Source organism: Geotrypetes seraphini, chromosome 4 (genome assembly GCF_902459505.1).
Source record: "Geotrypetes seraphini chromosome 4, aGeoSer1.1, whole genome shotgun sequence".
Lineage (NCBI taxonomy): Eukaryota > Metazoa > Chordata > Amphibia > Gymnophiona > Dermophiidae > Geotrypetes > Geotrypetes seraphini.
This window is the reverse complement of record NC_047087.1, coordinates 643052-656345: the sequence shown is the minus strand read 5'-3', so window position 1 is coordinate 656345 and position 13294 is coordinate 643052. Positions and strand designations below refer to the sequence as shown.

General features: G+C 45.9%; 1 protein-coding gene across 2 annotated transcripts in view; it reads left to right on the top strand.

Moving 5' to 3' along the window:
- KARS1 (lysyl-tRNA synthetase 1) overlaps positions 1–13294 on the top strand; it is a 204518-nt gene that overhangs the window by 5936 nt on the left and 185288 nt on the right. The window contains exon 2 of one of the 2 annotated variants that reach the window (XM_033942263.1): positions 3117–3293. The exons of the other annotated variant lie outside the window; for it this stretch is intronic. Coding sequence (XP_033798154.1) covers positions 3151–3293 — 143 coding nt within the window. The 5' untranslated portion in view covers positions 3117–3150. The remainder of the gene's footprint in view (positions 1–3116; positions 3294–13294) is intronic. 2 annotated transcript variants of the gene reach the window in all.

The window sequence follows — 13294 nt, the reverse complement described above, 5'->3', positions numbered from 1 at the left end:
GGCAAAACAATAGATAAGATTAAAGATAAATCATAAGCTGGAAAGAAAAATAAAATAAAACTTTGTCTTCAATCCACGGTTTCAGCGTCAGTGATGAAGTGGAGCAAGTAAGTTTAGGAGGAGCGATTGACGTTTCCAGAAAGGGCTTCTTCAGGGAAGAGACTTGGCAGACAGTCCCAGGATGCCTATGTCTCCTCCCCTGCGATGTTCTCCCATCCATGCATTCCCTCCCAGACACACTGCCCGTGCCCCAGCCGCTCCAAGGAGGCTGCCCCAGATGAGGCCCACGGTGAATGCAGGATTCTCTCCTCTGCGGGAAAGCCGCCCAGAGCCGACAGTCGATCTTCTTAGCGGATTGCATGGGGGGAAGAGTTCACACTCTTGGTAGGATCGGGTCTGTGTGCTCTCGGTGGTTGTGGCGGGTCTCGTTGCTGCTTAGGTGTAAAAGCAGTTGATCTCCACTGCTGCTGATATTTAAAAGCAGGCAGATTGATCTCTCCAATGGACTGCAGGGGGAGGAGTTCACACTCCTGGCAGGATCGGGTCTGTGGGCTCTTGGTGGTTGCGGTAGGTCTCGCTGCTGCTTGTATGTAAAAGCAGTTGTTTTTATACTGCTGCTGATATTTAAAGCAGGTAGATTGATCTCTTAAACGGGATATAGGGGGAGGATTGGGACAAAAGCTCTCGATAGTGGCGGCTGGTCTTGGTGCTGCTTAGGTGTAAAAGCAGTTGATCTCCTACTTCTGATGATATTTAAAAGCAAACATATTGATTTTTCCAACGGAATGCTGGGGGAAGAGCTTACTTGTTTGGCTGGATCAGGGCAAAGGGCTCTCGGTAGTGGTGGCTGGTCCTATTGCTGCTTAGGTGTAAAAAACAGTTGATCTTCCTAGTGGACTGCAGGGGGAGGTGGAGCTCACACTCTTGGCTGGATCGGGTCTGTGTGCTCTTGGTAGTTGCGGATAGTTCCGCTGCTGCTGAGGTGTAAAAGCAGTTGATTTCACTGTTGCTGATATTTAAAAGCAGGTAGATTGATCTCTCCAATGGACTGCAGAGGGAGGAGCTCACATGCCTGGCTGGATCGGGACAAAGGGCTCTTGGTAGTGGTGGCTGGTCCTGTTGCTGCTTAGGTGTAAAAAACAGTTGATCTTCCTAGTGGACTGCAGGGGGAGGTGGAGCTCACACTCTTGGCTGGATCGGGTCTGTGTGCTCTTGGTAGTTGCGGATAGTTTCGCTTCTGCTGAGGTGTAAAAGCAGTTGATTTTCCTAGCGAACTGCAGGGAGGGTGGAGCTCATATTTTTGCAGGACCGGGACTGTGGGTTTTTGGTGGGTTGGTCCCGTTGCTGCTTAGGTGTAAAAGCAATTGATCTCCCACTGCTGCTGATATTTAAAAGCAGGCAGATTGTCCAGGGAGAGGAGCTCTGCACTCAAACTGCCATCCTCCATGAGAACACATTCCAAGGTTCTTTTTTACTACTTTGGATTTAGCTAGGTACTTGGGATCTGGGTTGGCCACGGTTGGAAACAGGATACTGGGCTTGATGGACCTTCAGTCTGTCCCAGCATGGCAATTCTTCTGTTATGAGTTGGAGTCAGCACATTTTCACCAACTTCACAAAAAATGTAGATGACTTTTTGAGAGGAAGTTGGTATATAGACCCAATTAGAAATAGAGGACCTGTATATTCCTCTATAAGTGTTACCACACTTTCTCCTCTTAGCTGCTATACCACAGACTCAGCTTGTGGTATGAATAAAAATAGTTACCATTAACACTACTTTGGCAACACAGCACACAAAGAGATTTCCAACAGTGAAAAATAGGAGAATTGCAGGTGGCATGATGGGGTGAAGAAGTAAGATCGTCAGCCAGAGGGTAAAGGACGAGGCATGAGGGGATTAGGAAGAAGACCGTGAATCCTCAGGGAAGCAAGGATTGTCAGAGGCTGGAGGGATCTGGTTGTGGCCAGAATCACTGGCACTGGAAGGAGTCATCTGTAGGCCACTTGGTTTCTTGTAGTTCCTCACAAGTGTTAGATTATGTGGTAGAAGGCCCCCAGTCAGTCATTCTTTTTATCTTGATGTGAAAGTATATTAATAATAACTTTATTTTATTTACCGCAATACCATGACAAATTCTAAACGGTTCATAATAAGAGGCAAATGACAACCAGGGAAGTACAAATGACGAGAAATACAAAAGCAGTTATAAAATAATGGAAAAAAAGATACTAAGGAAAATTATGAAGGGACAAATTTATCAGAGGTAGGTCTTTAACAATTTCCTAAAAGATTGATAGGAAAAGGCCTTTGAGATTGTTTCACTTAACCAAGTATTCATTTTATCAGCTTGGAATGACATTGTCCTATCTAAGAATCTCTTTTATAGTGACAAAATTTAGGTGTAGGAAATGCAAAAAGATGAGAACTTATTAATGCATTTAATAGTATGAACCAGCTCAAAATGAGAAAAGAGATTAGTTGGAGCCAAGCCAGTTAACGTTTTGAAACAAAGCAAAGTAAATTTAAAGATACCGTAAATTCTTGCCTCCACTGGCAGCCAATGCAAAAGTTTATAGTAGGGATTTGCAAGATCTATTTTTTCAATCTAAAAATGAGATGAATGGCAGAGTTCTGAATAATACTCAATCTTTTGATGGTTCTCTTACAAGATCCCAGGTATATTATGTTACAGTAATCGAGAATACTCAGTATCAAAGATTGAGCTAATAGTCTAAATGATACTGGATCAAAGTATTTTTTGATAGTGCAAAGCTTCCACAATACAAAGAAACATTTTTTAACCAGTGAGTCAATCCAAAATACGGTATTCATGTCCTTACAGCTGTTTATTGAATTAAATGATTTCTATTGAGAAGCTTTTTTGTTCTCAATCCCTTTTATAATTCTCCTGTGTGTGTTGTGTTCGTATCCCATTAATAGTAAGAATGGCTAATGATGTGATGCCTCTGGTAGACTGTACATTGAAGAGCAACTCCTTTTATCACTGATTTCTAGGTGGACGAGCAGTAGTGGCCCCTTTTATTATTCAGAGGTCCCACAGGATCATTTTTGTGAGCGCTGGGAATGGCTTACTTCTTGTGTTTTTTGCTAGGTTCTAGTTTGGGATCAGTCTTTTGCCATCTGCCATGGTAACACGGGCTGTCCTTAGGCTGTATAGGAGGCCTTTTCACCAACTCTGCTCTGCATTGTGGGCTCAGAAGACTGAGGCATTGCACTGCCAATTTGCCACTTTTACTCTTCTCGACAAGGGACTTAGTGGTGAGAAAAGGTTTGTGCTTAAATTTTACCATCCTTTTTGTCTCATTTATGTAAAATTATTTATTACCTACTGGTCTGAATAGATTGCTCCAGTGGTTAATAACAACACAAAATAGTGACGATCTGGTCTAGAGAATGACACGGTGACGGTTTACCCGCGGCCACCGCATTTAAGCCGCGGGTCACCGCCGAAAACGGGGAAGAAAACTAGCAGTCGCTGCGGTGACGGGGACAAGGCCATTCACCGACCGCGGAAACGGTGAACAGGTTTGTCCCCGCGGGCCAATGTACCCCCTTTTAGGAACCGCTATTTACCTGTGTTTCACCGTGCTCCTCATTTGTCAGATCAACCCTTCCTGCCAATCGCAGCAGAAGGGTACCCAACCCCTCCTGCCGGTCCTCCCAATGGCCTCCCCTAAGATCGCCGGCAGGAGGGTACCCAACCCCTCCTGCTGGACCCCCCCCCAACGAACCCTCCCACCCCGGAACCCCCTTAGTCTTACTTTCCAAGTTGGACCGGACAGCTCCTCGCTCGTCTGGCCAGCAGGCCTGCCTCCGTCCAAATGAGGCGGGCCCGCCCCTCCCCTCCCCTGCCTAACCCACAGGCTCCTAGGGCCTGATTGGCCCAAGCACCTAAGGCCCCTCCTATAGCGGGAGTGGCTTTAGGTGCCTAGACCAATCAGGCCCCAGGATCCTGTGGGTTGGGCAGGATAGGGGCGGGCCCGCCTCATTTGGACGGAGGCAAGCCTGCTGGCCATACGTGTGAGGAGCCGTCCGGTCCAACTTGGAAAGTAAGACTAAGGGGGTTCCGGGGTGGGAGGGTTCGTTGGGGGGGGTCCAGCAGGAGGGGTTGGGTACCCTCCTGCCGGCGATCTTAGGGGAGGCCATTGGGAGGACCGGCAGGAGGGGTTGGGTACCCTTCTGCTGCGATTGTCGGGAGGGCCGTTGGGGGGGTCTACAGGAGGGGTTGGGTGCCCTCCTGCCGTGATCGCTGGGGGGAGGGGAGACTTGCAGCCGTAGCCGCGGTCACTATGCTAATCACGGCAGGGAGATCTTTGCCGCGATTAGGTACAGCGGCCGCGTCTAATTACCATATAGGCTAACATTGTAAGCATTTAAAGTACATGTCGTGTTTGTTTTTGCATTGCTAGCCCCAGGGGTGGTGGAAGATTAGTGATTGAAAAACTGTATGAAAAATAACTATTTTAAATTTAGTGATCAAAATGTGTCAGTTTTGAGAATTTATATTAATTAATTTTTTCTCTGCGTGTTTTGTTTTTGTATAGTTATTAACTAATATTTAACTAAGTTTTAAAGTTTTAAAGAATGTTTCCTTTATACGTAAATAAAGAAAAGTGAATGGGATTGCAGTGGCGGTGACGGGGCGGTGAATGGGGTGGCAGTGGCGGTGATGGGGCGGTGAAGAGGATGGTGAGACGGGGACGGGGCGGTGACGGGGATGGTGAGATGGGGACGGGGCGGTGACGGGGATGGTGAGACGGGGACGGGGCGGTGACGGGGACCAATTTTTTCACCGTGTCATTCTCTAATCTGGTCTTTAATTCAGCTTGGTTTGTAATCAAAAGTTCTGGGGAGAATATCACAGGGTCAGTATTTCTATAACACATTTACTTTTCTTAGCTCTGTGTTCCACTAGATCAGGGGTGCCCACACTTTTTGGGCTTGCGAGCTACTTTTAAAATGACCAAGTCAAAATGATCTACCAACAATAAAATTTAAAAAAACACAAAGCACACTGTACGCAGAGAAAATGTTAATTATCATTTATATTCTGGGTTTTTTTTCAAAGAGATCAAGGCAGATGACTTTATGCAATGTCACTTCAGTAACAACCATAGAAAAATAGACAAATATACCCACTTCCTTTTTACTAAACCGCAATAGCGGTTTTTAGTGCAGGGAGTTGCGCTGAATGCCCTGCGCTGCTCTCGATGCTCATAGGCTCTCTGCGCTAAAAACCGCTATTGCGGTTTAGTAAAAGGGGGCCTTAGTGCAAAATATAGACAGCAGATATAAATTCTCAAAATGGCCACATTTTGATCACTAAATTGAAAATAAAATCATTTTTCCTACCTTTGTTGTCTGGACATTATTCAAATCTTGTTGGTTCCAGGCTCTGGTTGTCTTCTGATAACTTGCTTGCCATGGTCTCCATCTTCTATCTCTGTCCTCCACTTCCATTTTCCTTCCCTCCCCTGGAAATCTGGCATCTTTCCTTTTTTTCATCTCCATCCACAGATCCACCCTTCTCAACTACCCTTTCATCGAGCATCTCTCCCTCCTTCCCCACCACCCCAGGGTCTACCATCTCTCCCTTTCTTTTCCCAACTACCCTCCTATCCAGTATCTCTTTTCCCCCCTCCACACCATCCCTTGTGTCCAACTTCTCTCCCTTTCTATTCCTTCCCTCCCTAAATCCACCATCTCTCTCCCACTTCTCTGTTTTTAGACCCATTATTTCTTCCCCCCCCAAAGTCCGGCATGTGCATGTCTCTTTGAATCCCCCTTCCCACCCTCCCTCTCTCCCTCCGTGTATTTCTACACCAGGGCCCCGAAGGCTTGCTACCCACCCTTTGAAGGCCTGCCGGTCCCCCTGAAGGTCTGCACCCCCCCCCCAAAGGCCTGCACATTCCCCCTGAAAGCCTGCACATTCACCCCTGAAGGCCAGCACTACCCAATGAAGGCCTGCCCCTGACCTCCCCCCCCTCCCCCGCAAGGCCTGCGTATTCCTCCCTGCCCTCCCACATCCATTTACCTAATTCCTGCAGGGAGCAGCCTGCAGAGAGGATCGCTGGTACTTTAGCAATCCTTGCAGGTTGCCATAGGCCTCAGGAGCTGTCTTCCCTCTGCCCCGATCCTGCCTCTGACTCAGAGGAGGGGCGGGACCGCGGCAGAGGGAAGCCAGCTCCTGAGGCCAATGGCAATCTGCAAGAATTGCTAAAGTACCGGGAGGCCAGGGAGAAAGCCGGATGTTGCCCAGTGGCAGCTGCTCACCCATTGGCTACAGCAAGATGTGGATCAACGGGGCCAACCCCAAACTCTCTATGGAGAGCAATGACGGCAAGCTGCCCTGCGCGGACTACATAAACATGTCCCCAGCCAGCGGCTCCATGACCAGCACCCCTCCCGATTGCTACCTAAACCCGCTCCTTCAAGCATGTCCACCGCCAGAAGGACGAGAGCGTGTTACGCCCCTCTGCCGCCTGCTCTGCGCCGAGGACTCCTCTTCCTCCTCCACCAGCAGCGGCAGCCTGGGGGGCATGGAGGGAGGCGTGGACTGAACAAGCTGACTTTTGATTGGCCTGCGTTCTTCAAGAGGTGGGCCAGTCAGGAGGGGGAAAAAAAACAGAAGGGAAGGGAACCCGGCTCTGTGATCGACTGGGGTTGCCTAAGCGATCGACCGGTCGATCGCGATCGACGTATTGGGCACCCCTGCACTAGATTATCCTTTATATTGTATGTGATTTTGATTAAATTTTGCAATCTGCTTTGTGCATTCAAATGAGTTAAAAGGTGGGTTATAAATATATTTTATTAAATCAGAAATGGATCACTATGTAAATCACCTTATGTCCCAACAAGAGGGGTGATAAATTCAAGGCATGTGTAAATGTTAACAAGAGCTTGCCTTGTGATTAGATACATAGAAACATGATGGCAGATAAAGGTCATACGGTCCATCTAGTCTGGCCATCCGCAGTGATCATTATCTCTTTCTCTCTGAGAGATCCCATGTGCCTATCCCACACCTTCTTGAATCTCTGCTATCCCCATCACTTCTTCTGGGAGACTGTTCCACGCATCTACCACCCTTTCTATAAAAAAAATATTTTCTTTGAATACTCCGAAGCCTATCACCTCTTAACTTCATCTTATGTCCTCTCATTCCAGAGCTTCCTTTCAATTGAAAGAGACTCGACTCATGTGCATTTATGCCACATAGGTATTTAAATGTCTCTATCATATCTCCCCTCTCTCGCCTTTCCTCTAAAGTATACATATTGAGATCTTTAAGTCTGTCCCTATACGCCTTAAGATGAAGACCACATACCATTTTAGTAGCCTTCCTCTGGACCGACTCCATCCTTTTTATATCTTTTTGTACATGCGGCCTCCAGAATTGTACAGGGGCATCAATACATCCTTTTTTCGTACTAGCCATACCTCTCCCTATGCAACCTAGCAACCTTTTAGCTTTCACCATCACCTTTTCAACCTGTTTGGCCACCTTAAGATCATCACATACAATTACACCGAAGTCCCGCTCTTCTGTTGTGCACAAAAGTTTTTCACCCACTAAACTGAACCGTTCCTTCGGGTTTTTGCAGCCGAAATGCATGACCTTGCATTTCTTAGCATTAAATTTTAGCTGCCAAATTTCAGACCATTCTTTAAGCTTCGCTAGGTCTTTCTTCATGTTATTCACACCATCCAGGGTGTCTATTCTATTGCAGATTTTGGTATCATCTGCAAAGAGACAAATCTTACCTGACAGTCCTTCAGGAATGTCGCTTTTAAAAATGTTAAAAAGAACAGCCCAAGAACAGAACCTTGAGGCACACCACTGGTAATATCCCTTTCCTCAAAGCGATCTCCATTGATCACTACCCTCAACCAGCTCTTGACCTAGCCTGTCACTTTAGGATCCATCCCGAGGGCACTCAGTTTATTTATTCGACATCTGTGTGGAACACTGTCAAAGGCTTTGCTAAAATCTAAATACACCACATCTAGTGTACTCCTTGAATCCAGTTCTCTGATCACCCAGTCAAACAAATTAATCAGATTTGTCTGACAAGACCTACCTCTAGTGAATCCATGTTGCCTCTAGTCTTGTAATCCTCCAGATTCCAAAAACTTCACCATTCTCTGTTTTAAAAGCATTTCAGGTTTCATGTTTTATTTAAAATTTGATACAAATGCTTATTAAAAAATTTCTAAGCGTGTACAATATTATAAGTAGGGGAATATTTGTACATGAAAATTACACGTAGACAAATCAGACTTGACTAACCCATAAACATGAGGTAAAATGGGGGAGAACCACAAAATATATAGGACAGAAAACAATTATGGTCTGAACAAAAGGAAGGGATAAGGAGAAAATGGAAAAAAAGTTTCTGTTAGGTAAGGGAATGAATCTAATAATAGTCAATATTCAATCCACTAGATAGCAAAGGTGTCCTGGAAGAGAAAGCTCTTCAGGGAACATTTAAATCTGTCTAATCTAGTTTCCTCCCTGAGATAAGTAGGTAATAAATTCCAAAGTTGGGAAGCTGTAACCAAGAAAATATTGTTTCATCTTGTATTGATGACTTTCAGGGATGGGATAGATGGCAGATGTTGCTCATGCGATCTCAAAGTCCACAGAATTCAGACTTACTAGCCTGAATTAGTGCTGCCCAATTAACATGTCACCCCTTTCTATCACCAACTACACTGGCTACCATTTGAATCTAGAATTCTTTTTAAATTTGCATGCTTCTGCTACAAATCGGTTAACGGCTCCTCCCCAAGTTACATAAACACACACTTTAACCTTTACTGCAGCAACAGGACATCACGGAGAACTCAATTGTTCGCCTTCCCTTCGCCTAAACACTGTCCTCTCAAAAGATTCCTTGATAGAACTTTTGCCTTCCAAGCAGCCAAGTCGAACCCATGGCTAGCACAGATGATACTCGAGGCCCCCACTTACCTATCATTCAGAAAACTACTAAAAACGTACCTTTTCAGCAAACACGACCCTTAATAATCCATTCACCTCACATGACACTTACCCCACCCCTGCCCCCTTCCTCCTTCACCAGTCCCTCCCTCCCCCACTCTCTACCTCCCCTACCTAGCTCGATCAAACCTGCAATTTCTGTAATATTGTTGTAAACCTGCCCTCTTTGCAGACAGATAAGAATCGCTGTAATTTCACGGCTGACTGCGGCAAATCACTGTAATTTATCGTAACTCAGCCTGCAATTTGCTGTTAAAAAATACTTCTAATTATGCTGTAAATCTGCTTCTAATTTTGTAAACCTACTTCTAATTTTGTTGTAAATCTGCTATTCAATGCAGATCATTTGCTAATTGATGTAAACCGCCTAGAACTCACTGGGTATGGCGGTATATAAGAATAAAGAATAATAATAATAATAATACTAGGCCATTTTTGAGATGACTTGGGGAAATTCACTGCTTATTCCTATGATAAGCAGCATAAAATCTGTTTTACTAGTTGGGATCTAGCTAGGTACTTGGGACCTGGTTTGCCACTGTTGGAAACAGGATACTGGGCTTGATGGAACTTTGGTCTGTCTTAGTATGGCAAGTCTTACTGTATGTATTCAAATATAAACCTAGATTTTTGGGTCAGAAAAATGGCCCAAAAATGGGGGTCTCTCTTTATATTTGAGCTACCACCTGACCACTTGGTACAGCTGTCCGCATCCTGCCGAACTATCCGAGCTGCTATCCACAATACATTTACTGTCCCTGGAGCTGCTATCCACCTACATGCCCCCACCCCGTAGTCCCTGATCCCCATATACCCATTGGTGTCGCCGCCACAGACTAGTTATCCACAATACATGCCCCCATTCCCTGAGTCACTGACCTTCAAATACCAGTTGGTGCTGCTACCGCTGCAGATTCGCTAACCTTCATTCAGCCCCCAGAGCTAATGACCTCCATACACTCGTGGATTGTGCTTCCACTGATTCACTGTACGTTGAACCGGGTGGAGCCTTGAGCTGTGCATGCTCAAGGCCTGCTATGTTCTCTGAGAATCTTGGAGGGGGTGGGAGCCAGCAGATCCTGAGCATGCGCAGATGCTCAAGGCTCCGCTCAGTTCAACATACAGCGGATCGGCCGTGGCAGAATCTACAGGTGTAAGGAGGTCAGTGGCTCTGAGGGGGGTGCATGGATGCTGTGAATCTGCATCAGCATTAACAGGTATTTGGAGTTCAATGGCTCAAAGGGTAGGAGCATGTATTGTGGATAGCAGCGCCCCCCCTCCCCCTAGACAGGATAGTGACCAGTGGCGTATCGGGGGGGGGGGAGGGGGTGGTATCAACAACCTATTTTAGAGCAGCAGCATTGTTCCCAATCCACTTGGCATCGGGCCTTCCTCTCTGCCGGGCCCCATCTACTTCCTGTTTCCGCAAAGGACCCGGTAGAGAGGAAGGCCCGACGCCAAGAGCAGCGAATTGTGAAGGTTGCGCTGCAGACTGGAGGATGACAAAGAGAAAAAGAAAGAGGGGAGAGAATTGCTGCACTCAGTTGGGGAGAGGGAGGGAGGGAGAAGGAAGACCAGGGAAGGGAGAGGAGACAAAAGAGAGATGCCAGACCATAATGAAGGAAGGGAAGGAGATACCAGGCCACGGAGGGGGAGAAAGAGATGCCAGGGCATGTAAAGTCCTTTGTAATAGAGCATATACTGGACCCCAACACAGTCCATGTTTCGACCACAGGGGCCTTCTTCAGGGTGTAAAAGTAGCCTTGCAAAAAAGCTCGCAAAGGTGCCTGCCGCCTAGCACAATATGAAATAATCAAAAGTGATAAAAGAAAAATGCTGTGATAGCCTGTAACCTTTTTGCTTTCTTAAGGCTAGTCAAGCTTTTGATGTTACTCCACATTTGTAAAATTTACGTTATTAACATCTTTGGTAGGTATCTTTCACTTTTGTCATTCTCTCATGTCTTTTTTGCATTGTGCAGCCATTTCTCCAGAAGCTGGCTTGTGGAATTTGGTATACGTGACAAACAGTGAATCTCAGGATACTTCATTAGGGGGGGTGGAGGCTAGTGGAGGCTGGAATCTTATCTTGACTTAATGAATGTCCAAGCCTGCTGTTTGCTGCAGAAGCACAGAGTGAGGCATGATAGTCAAGTCATGTAGCAAGTAATGTGAAGAGAGTATAAAAAAAGTAAGTACGGGACTTTTTCTCGGAATCCATTGGTGTTACATAGTAACATAGTAGATGACGGCAGATATAGACCCGAATGGTCCATCCAGTCTGCCCAACCTGATTCAATTTAAATTTTTTAAATTTTTCTTCTTAGCTATTTCTGGGCAAGAGTCCAAGCATTACCCGGTACTGTGCTTGGGTTCCAACTGCCGAAATCTCTGTTAAGACTTACTCCAGCCCATCTACACCCTCCCAGCCATTGAAGCCCTCCCCAGCCCATCCTCCACCAAACGGCCATATACAGACACAGACTGTGCAAGTCTGCCCAGTACTGGCCTAGTTCAATATTTAATCTTATTTTCTGATTCAGATCCTTTGTGTTCATCCCACGCTTCTTTGAACTCAGTCACAGTTTTACTCTCTACCACCTCTCTCGGGAGCGCATTCCAGGCATCCACCACCCTCTCCGTAAAGTAGAATTTCCTAACATTCCCTTTGAATCTACCACCCCTCAACCTCAAATTATGTCCTCTGGTTTTACCATTTTCGTTTCTCTGAAAAAGATTTTGTTCTACGTTAATGCCCTTCAAGTATTTGAACGTCTGAATCATATCTCCCCTGTCTCTCCTTTCCTCTAGGGTATACATATTCAGGGCTTCCAGTCTCTCCTCATATGTCTTCTGGCGCAAGCCTCCTATCATTTTCGTCGCTCTCCTCTGGACCGCCTCAAGTCTTCTTACGTCCTTCGCCAGATACGGTCTCCAAAATTGAACACAATACTCCAAGTGGGGCCTTACCAATGACAGGGGTATCAACACCTTCTTCCTTCTACTGACTACGCCTCTCTTTATACAGCCCAGCATCCTTCTGGCAGCAGCCACTGCCTTGTCACACTGTTTTTTCACCTTTAGATCTTCGGACACTATCACCCCAAGGTCCCTCTCCCTGTCTGTGCATATCAGCTTCTCTCCTCCCAGCATATACGGTTCCTTCCTATTATTAATCCCCAAATGCATTACTCTGCATTTCTTTGCATTGAATTTTAGTTGCCAGGCATTACACCATTCCTCTAACTTTTGCAGATCCTTTTTCATATTTTCCACTCCCTCTTCGGTGTCTACTCTGTTACAAATCTTGGTATCATCTACAAAAAGGCACACTTTTCCTTTTAACCCTTCAGCAATGTCACTCACAAACATATTGAACAGGATTAGCCCCAGCACTGATCCCTGAGGGACTCCACTACTCACCTTTCCTTCGAGCGACTTCCATTAACCACCACCCTCTGGCGTCTGTCCGACAGCCAGTTTCTGACCCAGTTCACCACTTTTGGTCCTAGCTTCAGCCCTTCAAGTTTGTTCAACAGCCTCCTATGAGGAACTGTATCAAAGGCTTTGCTGAAATCCAAGTAAATTACATCTAGCATATGTCCTCGATCCAGCTCTCTGGTCACCCAATCAAAAAATTCAATCAGGTTCGTTTGGCACGATTTACCTTTTGTAAAGCCATGTTGCCTCGGATCCTGTAGCCCATTAGATTCAAGGAAGTACACTATCCTTTCTTTCAGCAAAACTTCCATTATTTTTTCAACAACTGAAGTGAGGCTCACCGGCCTGTAGTTTCCTGCTTCATCCCTGTGACCACTTTTATGAATAGGGACCACATCCGCTCTCCTCCAATCCCCAGGAATCACTCCTGTCTCCAGAGATTTGTTGAACAAGTCTTTATAGGACTCGCCAGAACCTCTCTGAGCTCCCTTAGTATCCTGGGATGGATCCCTTCTGGTCCCATCACTTTGTCCACCTTCAGTTTTTCAAGTTGCTCATTCCGGAACTTGGAGGCTGGATGGTGGCTGGCTGACAGTTGAGCTCCCTCCTTTTAAACAACAATTCTTCATCTATTTAATTATAAAATCCTCTAAAAGGACATCAACCAAGCAAAAGAAGCATATGGTATATGCGTTATGAGAAAAGACCAGCTGTAAATTCTAAACATCAGAAGATACTATGAGCCGTTTGTCTGCTCCTGCCTTTTGCCTGCTCTCACCATAACTGACATCTCCAGGGCTCCCAGACCACCTCTCCTCCTCC